Consider the following 15,574-nt stretch of genomic DNA (forward strand, 5'->3'; position numbering starts at 1 on the left):
TAGACATGCAGAAGGGTAATCTTTTGATTTGTGGTGACTTCAACTTGGTACCTGATGTGCACGTTGATTCCTCCTCAAATGCTAAAAGGTTTGCTTCACCTCTTGCAGCTTTTCTGGCAGACAATGAGTTTTATGACATATGGAGGTGCTGTCACGCGTCTGAGAGGGACTACACGTTCCACTCCCCGCGCCACAACACATACTCCCGAATTGATCTATTAATTTCCGACAAATGGTTACTACAAAATGTTTTGGAGTCTCACATCCATACTGCTACGTGGTCGGATCATGCACCAATCAGTATTAAGCTAAAGAATGTTAATTCTAACAACAAATCTTATTTATGGCGCATAAATAATTATTTATTACAACAACCCGATAATATAAAATATATTTCTCAAAAATTGACTGAATTCTTCTCGGACAACAAAGATTCCGTATCCGATCCAGTAGTAGTATGGAATACTCATAAGGCCTTCGTTCGTGGTCTATTCATTCAACTTGGATCACGGGCAAAAAAGATGAGGAGATCTAAGACTGATGAACTCACCAAAAAACTAGCGGATGTCGACTCTGAAAACAAATCTAAACCTTCTACCTTTCTTAAATCCAAGATATTTAAACTTAGGCATGATTTGAGATCTGTACTAATGGAATCGTATGATTCTAATCTTAGAAAATTGAAGGCACGCTCCTATGTCGCTAATAACAAGGCAGGTAAACTTTTGGCTAACCGAGTTAAGGGTCATAGACTAAAGATGAAGATTTCTCATCTCTATGACCCAGTCTCGAAAGATAAAATTATTGACCCCCAACTTATTGCTGACTCATTCAGTTCTTACTACAGTGATTTATATAATCTCTCCAGGGATATTAATACCCACCAACCCTCCACTGATGAGATTCGGGCATTCCTATCGCATATTAAATTACCCAGATTAACGGGAGATCAGCTTAAACTTTTAAATAGTCCCTTTAATAATATTGAGATTCTCTCTACCATTGATTCTTTACCTAGGGCGAAAGCGCCGGGTCCGGATGGATATTCCATTGAATATTTTAAAACGTTTAAACAAGTACTTCTACCCCATTTACAAGACGTATATAACCATTCTGCATCTATTTCTTCATTCCCAAAGGAAATGCTGTCTGCACTTATTGTCACTCTACCTAAGCCGTGTAAAGACCCGACCTTCCCACAAAACTTCCGCCCCATTTCTCTACTGAACGTAGATTTGAAAATTTATGCTAAAATGCTTGCCAATAGAATTGTAGACCTCCTCCCTAAACAAATTAATTTAGATCAAACTGGTTTCACCAGGGGTAGACAGTCTTCCGACGCGACCAGAAGGTTGATTGACGTTATCCACAATATCAACGCTACCGGAACGCCTTCTCTGCTCCTATCATTGGATGCGGAGAAGGCGTTCGACAGGGTCAACTGGACCTATCCGTCACTTACTTTGCAGGAATTTGGTTTTGAGGGCTTTATTCTCAGAGCAATTCTCGCCCTGTATTCAAATCCCATTGCGCGAGTTTTCAGTTCTAACATGCTGTCTAAACCATTCCATATCACCAATGGCACCAGGCAAGGATGCCCATTGTCCCCTTTGATATTTAATTCATTAATAGAACCTTTGGCTGAACACATTAGGTCTAATCCAAAGGTCTCAGGTATATCTATCGGCGACTGCACACATAAAATTAGTTTGTTTGCAGACGATATTATTTTAATGTTATCATCCCCATTTTCTTCTCTTCTTGAAGTTCAAAAGATTTTGGCCTGGTTTGGTAGAATTTCATTTTATAAAGTTAACGAAAACAAGTCCTATGCCATGGATATAGGTATTGACGCTGTGTCTAACGGCCTGCTCCAGCTCCAGTTCCCATATTCATGGGCAGAAACCAGCATTCCATACCTAGGGATACTACTATCCCGATCCACTAGATCTCTATTCACACAAAACTATATTCCTCTCAAAAAGAAATTGCTGATAGACCTGACAAAACTGGGTAAGCATGAATTGTCTTGGTGGGGCAGACTATCGGCATTCAAAATGATACATCTACCTCAAATATTGTACTTGTTTAGGTGTTTACCTATACCTATCCCTGTTCACTTCTTCAAATCTTTGCAATCGATCCTCTCCAAATACATTTGGAATGGGAAGAAATCTAGGTGTGCCCACTACAAACTAATCAAACATAGGAAGTGGGGAGGAGTGGGTTATGTCGATTTCCGTGATTACTTTCATGCGTCTATATTGTCCCAGCTAAAAGAATGGTTTCAACCTTATCCCACTACAGCATGGGGTCGGATTGAAACCTCCTTCTGCGTTCATGGCTCTGCTAATTTGTGGTTGTTTGGTGCGAGTCTAGGGATAAAAATCCCCACATATCTACCCCCTACAATGCAGTTGTCAATTGCTACATGGCTTAAAGTTTTAAAATCTGTAGACCCCTCCGATACTACTCGTATAGTGCATGCTCCACTGAATGTATTGAGACTAGTTTTGAAACATGTTCCACTGGATCTTTGGGGTGATCATGGTATTAAACATATACATAACCTTTTCTACAAGGGTGGAATTAAATCATTCCAAGACATTCAATCTGAATTCGATTTACCTAGTTGGTGCCATACTCATTATTCTCTCATAGTGAAATATATGCGAAAATTGAACGTTAACACCACTCAAGTACATCCCGTAATGTGGTCCTATTTAACTTCGCTAGAAATTAGAAAGAAGGGAATCTCCGTTTTTTATAATTTACTCCAGGAAAAGCAGAGATTTTCTAAAACCTCCTCACATGTTCAATGGGAGAAGGATCTAGGTCGATCATATACGGATGACCAATGGCATATCGCGTGCAAGCTAAATCAATCAACATCTTGTTGTACTACGTTATGGGAATTATCAGTTAAATTCGCCTTGAGGTGGTATTATACTCCAGATGTTTTATCAAAATTTGGCGGACAGCAGTCTGACAGATGTTGGAGATTATGCGGATTCAGAGGTGACCTTCTACATACTTTGTGGGGCTGCCCTATGCTTAAAAAATATTGGGCGGAAGTGTTCGGAATTATATCTGTTTTATCTGACAAGCGGATTATTCCAGACCCCGCCTTGGCTTTGCTTTCTCTGGGTATTGAAAACTTTTCAGCGAATCTTAGATGCTCAATAGTTCATTTACTTATGGCTGCCAGACTTTCGATAACCAGGAAATGGAAAGATCCATGTCCTCCTAGCATTTTGGAAGCTATTGATTTAACTAATATCCACTACACGTATGAGAGGATAATGGCTGAGTCAATGTTTACCTTACCTAAACACGTAATCTCTTGGGCCCCTTGGAAAAAATGGTACGAAAATAACACGTAGCCGTTGATACTCATGACTTTCCTATGAAGGGTTGTTGCTTTTATTTCCCATTAAGTATTCTGCGACCCATTGTGTCGCTTATAACAGATACTAAATTTGGGTTACCTTGTTGTTCTTTTCCTGTATTTATAACAGAAGCTTCATATTGCGCTCGTCTTGATTTTCAATGTGCTAAACGACATGTAATGATTCTCCAAGCTAAGTTCGATATATATTATATTTAATTAATTACTTGCTTACTCGACTGGTCTTCCATCTTGACTACCTACTGAATTTGTCTAATCTTATGTATGCTTATTATTTACATTTTTTCTGAACAAAACAGATAGTTACTTTTGATTATTGTTCATGTATTATTATATACCAATAAAAATGTATTGAAAGAAAAAAAAAATAAACAGACACTTACCTGCTCCAGCGCTCCGCCGGCCGGGGCTCCGCTCCTCTCCCCGACCGGCGTCTTCATTCTCAGTGTGGGCACCCGGCCGTGACAGCTTTTGGCTTCATGGCCGGGCACCCACTGCGCATGCGCGAGCGGCACTGCGGCGTGTAATTGGCCAGGAGATCGCCTAGGACCTGTGACGTGTCCTAGGCGATCGCCTACAGCAGCCCCTTCCTGTAGGCGATTAAGCTTAGTCGCCTACAGGAAGGAGGAAGTGGGACAGGAAGTCCCACTCTTCCTGAAGCCCCCACCCCCCCCCCAAAAAAATTACATGCCAAATGTGGCATGTAAGGGGGAGAGGAGTGGGTTAAGAGGAAGTTCCAAATTTGGGTGGAACTCCTCTTTAAGAAACAAGTGTCAGAAAAAGATTTGGACTTTAAGTCCTACCATTTACACACAGAAGTTTGATCCAAGAAGGAAGTTAGTTACAATGTTTCATGTTGTTATAAACTTGGCAGACTGTCTTGATTTTTTCTTTATCCCTTTGATCTAAGAAGGAAGCATTAATTACAATGTTTCCTGTTAAAAACTTGGCAGACTATTGACAGCTGAGTGAGCAGATAAAGTCTCTCCACTTGTTATATGAAAGAATCGGCAAACTCTGCATTGGAAATCGTCAGGGGGGGTTGAATCGAGATCACAATTTTTTTTAACGATTAATTGTGCAGCTCTACCTCACATGTGTGGTTTGAATGCGGTTTACATATGTGGGCGTGACCTATGTATGCATTCGCTTCTGCATGCAAGCACGAGAGAATGATAGCACTTTAAAACAAAAAAAAATCCCTTTAATTAAGCTCTCCTTTATGCAATGTACTCTGCATCCCCTTCCCAGGTTTTCACTTGTTTGATAATGAAAAAGGGGGTACACTGTCCTTGTGAACTCCTCCTGTGGTTCATATCTGCCCCCCACCTGGGTAATCATTGCAGCTGCTCCACTCCTGTGATCATTAAGGTGATGTGTTCACATTCAAGGCCCATTCACACCAGAACATGGAGCGGAAAAAGGCACATTTCTGTGCCTGTTTCTCACTCCAGGCGAGAACGTAATGCCATCGCTAACTGCAAGCAGGTCCCATTATTTGGCCTAAAAACGCATCTAGCAAACAATGAGTGCTTGCAGCCGCCAAATCGCAAGGTAGCGCAGTGCAATACGGTTTTGTGTGGCATGATTTGGAAAGGCTGCTCCTGCCCTTTTTCTTGCGCATTCCTGTGAATTTGGCACCCCACTAAAATGAATAAACTGTCAAAAACGTGTGTGCAGAAATGCACAGAAACACACACGTTCCACTGTGAACTGGTCTAAGTTGGCATAATATATCATTTTTAAGTAGTACCTTTTCCTGAGGAAGCCCATTAAAAGCCAGCAGCTACAAATACTTCACTTACCTGTCCAGCGCGCCCGCGATGTCAGCAGACGAGGCTGAGCAATCGCTCGGTCCTCGGATGCTGCCGCCAACCATGCTCGGTGAGGGAATCAAGAAATGAAGCCTTGCGGCTTTACTGCCCAATTCCCTACTGCGCATGCGCGAGTAGCGCGGCGTGCCCTCACTGGTCCCCGCTCTCTCCTGGGAACAGTGTTTCCCAGGAGACAGCAGGGGGGGAGTAGCGTAGACTCCCACCGGAGTCTATGCCCGAAAGTGGGTGCAAATAACCTGTCTTAGATAGGTATCTGCACCCCCTCCCCCCTAAAAGGTGCCAAATGTGTCACCGGAGGGGGGAGGGTTCCAAAAAGCAGAAGTTCAATTTCTGGGTGGAACTCCGCTTTAACTACATTTAGTGGTTTATGACAAATGAAGCAGGTTATTCTATACAATTACTGTATGAAAGAAGTCCTAAGGTTTTACTGAATGATACATATTGTGATCAAGTATCTTTTAAGCAATGTACAGTGGGTAAGGAAAGTATTCAAATAAATCATTTAAGTTCATTTTTTTTCCTCATTAATGTACACAGCACCCCACATTGGCAAAAAAAAAAAACAGAATTGTTGAAATTTTTGAAGGTATATTAACCACTTAAGACCCGGACCATTATGCAGGTTAAAGTGGAGTTCCACCCATAAATATATCATTACATCAGTAGTTTTAAAAAAAATGTCATTAGTCCTTTACGAATTTGTTTTTTGTTTTTTTTTAGATGCCTTCAAAGTGTTGTTGCTAGGCAGAATAGTTAATCTTCCCACTTCCTGCACCTAGGTGCTTAATGCTTCCTAACCTACACCGCACAGACTCCTGGGAATGTAGTGGGTGTAACTTTCCAGGAGTCTGTGCACTCCCCAGTCTCAAAGAATCATGTGACTTGGACAGCACAGGTGCTGAAACCTGATCTGACACTGCTTGTGCAGCACTGAGCATGTGCGAGATTTGCAAGGCTGAAATCCAGGAAGTCATACAGTCTGGCTTCATGATGCCCACACTTAAGATGGCCCCAGTAAATTTCTATTTTATAAAGTGTCTAAATGCTGTAACAACCTAACAAAACGGACCTTAGTTTACAGACTAACTTTACTAGAATACATTAAGCTTGTGTATTACAGGGGTATTTATATTTAAAAAGTGAAATTGTGGCCGGAACTCCGCTTTAAGGACCTTGCCCCTTTTTGTGATTCGGCACTGCGTCGCTTTAACTGACAATTGTGCGGTCGTGCGACATGGCTCCCAAACAAAATTGGTGTCCTTTTCCCACAAATAGAGCTTCCTTTTGGTGGTATTTGATCACCTCTGTGGTTTTTATTTTTTGCAATATAAACAAAAAGAGCAACAATTTTGAAAAAAAAATCAATATTTTTTAGTTTTTGCTATAATAAATATCCCCCAAAAATATATATAAAAAAAAAATATTTCCTCAGTTTAGGCTGATACGTATTCCTTCTACATATTTTTGGTAAAAAAAATATCACAATAAGCATTTATCGATTGGTTTGCGCAAAATTTATAGTGTTTACAAAATAGGGGCTAGTTTTATGGCATTTTTATTAATATTTTTTTTTTTACTACCAATGGCGGTGATCATTGTTTTTTTTTCATGACTGACATTATGGCAGATACATCGAACAATTTTGACACATTTTTGGGACCATGTAATTTTCACAGCGAAAAGTGCTATAAAAATGCACTGGTTTACTGTGAAAATGACAATTGCCGTTTAGGAGTTAACCACTAGGGGGCGCTGAAGGGGTGAAGTGTGACCTCATATGTGTTTCTAACTTTAGGGGGGCGGTGCTGGACGCGTGACGTCAGTGATCGTCTTTCCCTATATCAGGGAACAGACGATCACTGACATTGCCACAATGAAGAATGGGGAAGGTTTGTTTACACACACCTTTCCCCGTTCTTCAGCTCCGGTGACCGATCGGGTCCGCGGGAGCGGTCACGGAGCTTCGGAATGGGTCGTGCGCGCTCCGGCGGCGGCGCGGTCGCGACTCCACGGCTGGGCCTTACAGAGACACGTACAGGTACGTGCTTGTGCCTAGCCGTGCCATTCTGCCGACGTATATCGACGTAAAGGGGTCCTTAAGTGGTTAACGCCGATATATGTAGACAGAATGGCACGGCTGGACACAGACACGTACAGGTACGTTGCCCTTTGAGTGCCCAGCCATGGGTGGGTGGCGCGCCCGCGACCAGGTCCGAAGCGCCGTTACTGCACACCCGATCGCCACCGGTGTCCCGCGATCGGGTCACAGGAGCTGAAGAACGGGGAGAGGTGAGTGTAAACACACCTTCCCCGTTCTTCTGTGTGGCAGTGTCACTGATCGTCTGTTCCATGTTATAGGGAACAACGATCAGTGATGTCACACGTCCAGCCACGCCCCCCTACAGTAAGAATCACTCCCTTAAGGCACACTTAACCCCTTAGTGCCCCCTAGTGGTTAACCCCTCCACTGCCATTTTCACAGTAACCAGTGCATTTTTATAGCACTCTTCTCTTCTAAAAATGACAATGGTCCCAAAAATTTGTCAAGTGTCCGCCATAATGTCACAGTCACGAAACAAATCGCTTTTCGCCACCATTACTAGTAAAAAAAAAAATTATAAATAAAAATGCCATAAAACTATCCCCTATTTTGTAAACGCTATAACTTTTGCGCAAACCAATCAATAAACGCTTATTGCGAATTTTTTTTACCAAAAATATGACTGAGGAAAAAAAATGTTTTTTTTATATATTTATATATATTTTTTCAAAATAGTCTATTTTTGTTTATAGCGCATAAAATAAAAACCGCAGAGGTGATTAAATACCACCAAAAGAAATCTCTATTTGTGGGGGGAAAAAGGACACCAATTTTGTTTGGGAGCAACGTCGTACGGCCGTGAAATTGTCAGTTAAAGCGACGCAGTGCCGAATCGCAAAAAGGGGCCAGGTCCTTTACCTGCATAATGGTCTGGGTCTTAAGTGGTTAAAAAAGAAAAACTGAAATATCACATGGTCCAAAGTATTTAGGCCCTTTGGCCGGGTTCATACTGGTACGACAAACGCTTCAACATTGGGAGCTCTTGTCGCATGACGTGTGAAAATCTATGTTTCCCTAGGAGGACCGTCTTAACTGGTCCGACACAAGTTGGTCCGACTTTGAAAATGCTCCCTGTACTACTTTGGTCCGACTTCCATTAAATATCATTGAAGTCGGATCAAAGTAGGATCCTTGTCCTAACCATCCGACTTTTGACATCCGACATTGTGATTTAGGCTGGGTTCACACTACTACACTACTTTCATCCTACTTTGCTCTGCTACATTGGTCCTACATTTATCCTACATCGGTCCTACATCCATCCTACTTTCATGAACAGGATACTACTTTGGTCCGACTTCAATGATATTCAATGGGCTGAAGTAGGATCAATGTAGGACCAAAAGTAGTACAGGGAGCATTTTCAAAGTCGGACCGACTTGTGTAGGATCAGTTAAGACGGCTCTCATAGGGAAACATTGATTTTCACACGTCATGCTACATGAGGCTCCCAATGTAGGACCGTTTGTCGGACAAGTGTGAACCCAGCCTAAGACCTTACAGCTCACAGTGCATGTCAGAGCAAATGAGAATCATGAGGTCAAAGGAATTGCCTGAAGAGCTCAGAGACAGAACTGTGGCAAGGCACAGATCTGGCCAAGGTTACAAAAAGATGCAATATATATTTTTATAATAAACAACCATATGCTTAGTGGATTTACGCTACAAGGGTTTATTTTTCACAATAATTTGTGGATACCTGATCATTTGACAACTGCACCACGGAGGTTGAAGAAAAACAAAGGCTTTATTACATCTTGGCACTCGTGGAAGGGGTCAGACTCTCTCCGAGATACCTGTACGATTGGATTACAGCAAGGAAGGAGGATATCCTGGCAAGGGGGACTTTGGGATTTGGAGTGTATTTAGGCTACAACACTCTCTACCCCTGCAGGGGTGAGGCGCTCTGGTGAGTGCGGAAACAAGAGGGGAGCACAGAAAAAAGAAGGGGAGCACAGATAAGTCACCTAATTGTGTAACATGGAATCACTTTACAGACTGTCACTTTTGGATTAAGCAGGTGTCACTTTCTAGATTATGGACATTAATGGACATTAATTTATATGGCTATCAGTGATGAATTTATGCATATATTTTTATATTCATTTGTACACTTTTTTTCATTCATTTTGCCTGCATACGTCACTTTAGAAGAGTTTAATTAATTAATTATTTGCACTTTATTCACACAGCTCAAAATTTGTTAATTAATTACCACTTTCCCCACATGGTCACAATTTATCATAGTGGATCATTGTTCACTCTGATACATTGTTACACCCACCCTATGTGTGTAAATACGTTTTGAACAGCTCTACCTTCCTTTCATTGAGTTTTTAATTGAATGGATTTCACCTTAGGTGAAATTTTACATAGGGAGGCAGCAGTTCACCTATACCCCAAGCGCGGAATTTTTCTATTTATGACTTCACATGATGCTTCAGGGGAATGAGCAACAGTGGATTGGTGCCTTCTTCATATTGCATGACAGAAAAAAGTGCATCACTCCACCCAGCGGATGATCCCTCAGCCTTAACCCTTACCTTAGGAAAACTGGTAGCGGCAGGAATTAAAAAAAAAAAAAGGTGCAAACAGTGAGCTAGCTTCCAAAATGAGACCTCAGAGTCAGGGTCACACTTGGGGCGTTACCACAGCTCCGAGGACTGAAAAGTGCTCCGAGGGTAACACACAGTACACTCTGGTCAGGAGGGTGCCACAACGCAGAGCCCTTTGATGGAAGGTTACCTTTTAAGCAGCACTGTAGAGCAGAATATTGATTAGTCAAAGGAAAAGAATCCACAAACAAAAAAAGTCTGGGAAAGAATAGTTACATTGAGAAAAAGGCCTCCAAACGCCTGGGAGACTAGAAAAAACAGACATGCTGGGTAAAGAACATATTATACGGGGGCTGGCCTAGAATTTTTCTGTTTGCCACTGTTCAAATATGTAGGAGGCAGCATAATTTGAATGTGTCTGAATTAATGCATCACCCAATGAACGATAAAGGAAAAAAGCTATTGACTACCTACCAGATGTTCTGCTCCATCCAAAATATCCTGGAAAAGCTGTTGTCTAATTTTTGTATCTGTCAGGTGCATGACATCCTCCTGCAGAAGAACATAACACACAATGGGTCAGGGAAAAAACTGCAGTGAAGGACAAAAAGTTAAAGAAAATGTAAACCCAGCATTTCATGTTCCTTATATTTGCCATGTACTTGTATAAAAAAAAGTATCCCGTTCTCTTTGTATTGCTTCCGGAGGTCAAGTGGTTAAGGATGTATGCTTATTAACATGCATTACATATTTTTTAGGTTTGATGGCTGAGTGTACACACAAAGAACATGAAAAAAGCAGAAATGTGGGTGGGGGCCTAGCCACTGGTGAAATTGTGAGCGGGGGCCTGCCACTGGTGGAATTGTGGGGCGGGGGCCTGCCACTGGTGGAATTGTGGGGCGGGGCCTGCCACTGGTGGAATTGTGGGGCGGGGGCCTGCCACTGGTGGAAATATTGGAATTGTGGGCGGGGCCTGTCACTGGTGGAAATATTGGAATTGTGGGCGGGGCCTGTCCCTGTTGGGAATATGAGTAGGGCTTGTCACAATTGGAATGTAAGTGGGGCTTAAAATTACAGTGGGGGCCTTCCACTATTGGAAATGTGGGTGGCGCCGGTCACTATTGGAAATGTGGGTGGGGCCTTTCACAGTTGGAGATGTGGGTGGGCCTTTCACTGTGGAAATGTGGGTGGTGATTGTGAGTGCTGGGCCAAGCCTGTCACTGTGGAATTAAAATCTTTCAATTACACAAACCGGAGAGATGCACTCCATGGTTTAGATAAAGGGGGGGGGGGGAGTTTGAGTTTTTGTGGGGCTGATTGTTGATGAATATAAAAAGTACATTGTGAAACATAAGGTGGACTTACAAAGTGGGTGGAAATAATGAGCAGTATGCGCCAGGCAGACAGCAGCATGTGGTATTCAGTCAGTGAGCTGCAGCTGCCCTCCATCTCTGCCACACGAAGTACCAGTTCGTGAACATAATTGGACCAGTAGGTGAAGCGGCCCTCCTTCGAGAACTTCGTCAGGATGCTCTTCAGAGAGTTGTCCAACGATCCCCTGGGCAGAGAACAGGAAAGGGAAAGTCATACTGAGTAGTGCAGCTCAGATATACTATATTGCCCAAAAAGCCACTAGGAATCATTTAGGGAAACAGACATTACAATTCTCTGCTGACCATTTGCTTCACAACAACAGTTATTTGCCCAAAAGCAAACCTGTGTTTTTTCCCCATAATGGGAGTAGGGCGATCATGGCATGGCCACACTGTCACCTACATTCACTTTACCAAGTAATAGTGTTTTGAGAGAGAATACAATTTTGTCTACCAGCATTAAATCTGAATGCCAACTTTCTTTTCACCAGAACTTTATAGAATGATCAATCCCAACATAGATCATATCTTTGTACCATGTTGCTCTGCTGTCTGCAGATCCCTTAATATTCTGGGTTTAGTTGTGGCTTTGTATCATGTGACACTCTGTATATACTGATAGACTCTGTCCCTTCCACGGCCACTTCCTGCAGCAGATAGAGCCCTTTAACACTCCCCTGCAAATTATGCAACTTCCATTACAGCTCTGATGGTGGGTGGGATTAAATACATCCTAATTAGCATTTAATCCCACCCAGTCATACCTACAGAAAGAGTCCAAACATCCCAAGTCCCACCTTACAAATCACAGCTTTATTTAAGAAACCCCTTCATACACAGCCTGTTCTAAAAGCTAGTTGTGTTGCTGCTGAATGAATGGATCACAATTAGAATTCAATCCTGCCCAGATAAATATGTCGACCAGTGTGAACAGAGAGAGAGTCCCTCCCCTCAGATCCCACCCCTCCCAGCGCCCTGCTTTCTGCGAAGGGATTAATTTACACTTGAAGGAAGTGCCTTTATAATAATCTCCCATAGCCCTTCCTCTGTAGTCTTACAGTAAGTATTATTTGGTATGCTGCAAGTCAGGAATGCCACAGGAGAAGGTATGATGCATTCACACTTTTCACCGCCCATATGAAGGGCCAAAAACAGCCACAGTAACCCTTAGACCCACCCACATCAACTTCCAGGACTGGTACAAGTGAGCCCCATAGCCCACCCTAAAGCTACAGAGGCTCAAAAGATCATGGGACATGTAGTAAGAGAAACCTGTGTGAGGTACATGACACAAACTGACAGTAGGGTTGTGATTCATTTACATGCACAATGAATCTGTTGTTTTATGGAGGAACAGCTGGAGTTCTTCTTTAATTGGGGAACACAACATATGTACATTAGGAGACTGGACCCTAAGTGAAACACAAAGGTGTATAGTCCTCTCAGTGGACTATACACCGCTCCAAATGCAGAAAGAGCTATAACAACAACAATGTCGGGATCCGCCCAGGTCTCATCGGCAGCTAGCTCAGCCTCTCAAGCAAGCCGCTGAGAGCATGAGCAAGCTGCTCCCTCCCCATGCACAGCCCGGCGCACCAATGAGCACAGGAGGGGCAGAACAGAGACCCGGTGACTGACAGTCACTGGCTCTCTGCTCACTGAATCACTCAGTACTCGGTGTAGAGCCAGCGGGGGACAGCTGCACCATCAGATCGATGCTGTAGCCATCTAGGGGAGAATAAATATTTGCTTTTTTGTGAGCCCATCCTTCTCTTTTAACCCCAACAGGCACAAAGCAATGTAAACACAACTTTTTGTGGAGAGTATCCCCAAATGAACTACTGGAGAAAAGGATTTTACATGGAGTACAAAAATACTCTTTTCCCTCAGTATTTAGTGGGGAAAACAACAGACTTCTGGGACTTTTAAAAGCAGTGCCACCTAAGGGAGTGAGGAGGAAAATTAGGATGTTTGGTTTACCTGTTTTGGAGTATATCACAGAACTCAGATGACCCTTGGGGTTATTCTTCCACCTTCAGGAGAATGAACACTGGCCAAAAAATAGTCAGGCATAGCTCCCCCCCCCCCCCCCCAATGGCCACACGTACTAGACAATGGTAGATAAGAGCTGAAGGTTCCGGGAGGCACACATCAGAACAAGACCTGCTGTGTGTGAGCAAGTGGCAGTCTCAGTCTGAAACTACACCAGGCCACGCCTCCAGCAGCATATAGCACCATGGCAGCAAAGGTGTCCAGTGCGTGTGGTCATTTGTTTGTACTGTTGGAACTCACTGGACACCTTTGCTGCCATGGTGCTATATACTGGGTGCTCAGTGCCCCCCCCCCCCCCCTGTACCTTTAAAGGAGTGGTGGGCTCCCTCCAGGCTCACCTGCCTCTGCTTATCCATTATAATGCACGTGCTTCCACTGTGGAGGCTGTCAAAATTCAGAGTTAGGACTACAGTAAATACTTGGGTGCTTTGACGGTACTCTGTAGCTTATGCATGTATCTGCAAATGTGTGCACAGCCTAAATCACTTTTTTTTTAACACATACTGGATAATTTAGTTGGTTGCAGGCTGGTCAGTAAGTCGAGCTAGGGAACTTCTTTGGTTTTGTTTTGCATGCATTTCCCTTCCATGTGCTCCTTGCTGTAAAGGCCAGTTAAAGGTGAGGGCAGTGGCCATTTTTTTGTAAGAGAGAGAACTACCCTCAAATATACACTGTTGCATGCTTGTTGGGGAATAATTGCCCTTAAAGCCGCACACACAAACACACACTTTTTCTGTACTGGAGAGAGAAAAAAAGAAAAAACACAGAAAGCAATAAGAAACCTCTACAAATTTAGCGGAAATCCCACATTGACAATCATCACTGGGAGATCTCCCCCTCATTTTCTTTCCTGGAGACAACTGTCACTTGGACAGGAAGTAAAGATGGCCTCCACACTTATCTGAATGTTCTACAAAAACGGTAAATTCCTAAGATTTTAGAACATCACATGTAAAACAGTATGTGGGTAGCAACACACACAAATACCTGACTACGTAGTAGATCTCCAGGCACAGGATTCTCATAATGAAAGCACAAGTTTCTAAGACACTCAGCTGGAAAAGAATTAAAAGTTATGAGACAGGGATCAAGATCATTCCTAAACAGAGAAAGGTTAGACTGAATAAACTTACGTCTGAGGAATCTGAAGGGGAAACAAGTGTTCCAAAGAGTGGGCCTGTCAAATTCTCCCAAAAATGTGGCCTACAGAGAGAGGAAATTAATTCAGTAACATGTACCTCAAGAACTCTCAACTTGCTGGACATAAATATACTACTCACTTTGTTCTTAGTACAGACATGGCACTGTCACGGCGATCTTGCCATAAAGCATGCAGGAAGGCAATAGCAGAACGGTGTAGCTGAGGGGTGCACCAAAACCGATCTGATTTCTTTAAGTCAATTAGATCCAGAACAACCTGCAGACAACTCCACTGTCCCAAGCTATATTCCTGCGTGGGGAGTAAAAATTAGAAAGTTAAAAGCCACGAAGTGGGAGAAGGTCAGGGAGTCTCTTTTTATTTTTTAATAGAAATTTCCCTCACTTACCATGGGGTCACAGGGGTAGAGAGAGTAAGGCATTTCTCCCCAGTGAAGATACAATTATATAAACATGACAGAGGTTCTAACCTTTCCATGCTATATCTCTTGGTTGTAGGTGATGGTCCACTTTAAGGCGGAAAGTAGAAGTGCCTAAGTCAACTAATTTGTTGTCCTTTACCGACAGTGCAATACCACTTATAAAATAACTATATGGGCAACACCTCCATTTTGCTTCTACATTTGAAAAGGGAAACCTTGGACTACGTTTTAAAATTCTAGGACAACCAGAAAAACAAGAAAAAACATGTGTACAATGAGATCTTTAAGACATGGACATTTTCGCATGGACATCTGAGGGCATAGAATATAATTTAACCGCTTGCCAACCCCCTCACATAAGAGTATGGCAGCATAGCTGTTCTCCTGCATTGGATCATGTATCAAATATGTGATCTAGCACTTCAGGTAGGGCTTCGCGCCCGCCGTGTCGGCTGTGCTGTGATTAGTTACAGTGCAAAGCTGCAGGTCCAAGTCAATGTTGCCGGCTGGGAACCACTGATCGGGGAAAAGGATGATAGTACAGAGGTCTGTCAATGTAAACACAGATCTCTGTCAGCAGAGATGTGCTGGTTTTGGTTTCCCTGCAACGCAGGGAATAAAAACCGGTACATTCCTTAGTAAAAACAGCACACAGTGACTGCACCAAAA

At 42.8% G+C, this 15,574-nt stretch overlaps 1 protein-coding gene across 5 annotated transcripts in view; it reads right to left on the reverse strand.

Annotated features, from left to right (window-relative positions):
- The window catches only part of NUP188 (nucleoporin 188), a 161,167-nt gene that overhangs the window by 41,863 nt on the left and 103,730 nt on the right, over nucleotides 1–15,574 (reverse strand). For all 5 annotated transcript variants that reach the window (XM_040324704.1, XM_040324703.1, XM_040324706.1 and 2 more), the window contains exons 27-31: nucleotides 14,606–14,775; nucleotides 14,459–14,528; nucleotides 14,313–14,380; nucleotides 11,266–11,458; nucleotides 10,375–10,452 (exon numbers count right to left, since the gene is read on the reverse strand). In XM_040324704.1, coding sequence (XP_040180638.1) covers nucleotides 10,375–10,452; nucleotides 11,266–11,458; nucleotides 14,313–14,380; nucleotides 14,459–14,528; nucleotides 14,606–14,775 — 579 coding nt within the window. The remainder of the gene's footprint in view (nucleotides 1–10,374; nucleotides 10,453–11,265; nucleotides 11,459–14,312; nucleotides 14,381–14,458; nucleotides 14,529–14,605; nucleotides 14,776–15,574) is intronic.

This window comes from Rana temporaria, chromosome 9, assembly GCF_905171775.1.
Source record: "Rana temporaria chromosome 9, aRanTem1.1, whole genome shotgun sequence".
Classification (NCBI taxonomy): domain Eukaryota; kingdom Metazoa; phylum Chordata; class Amphibia; order Anura; family Ranidae; genus Rana; species Rana temporaria.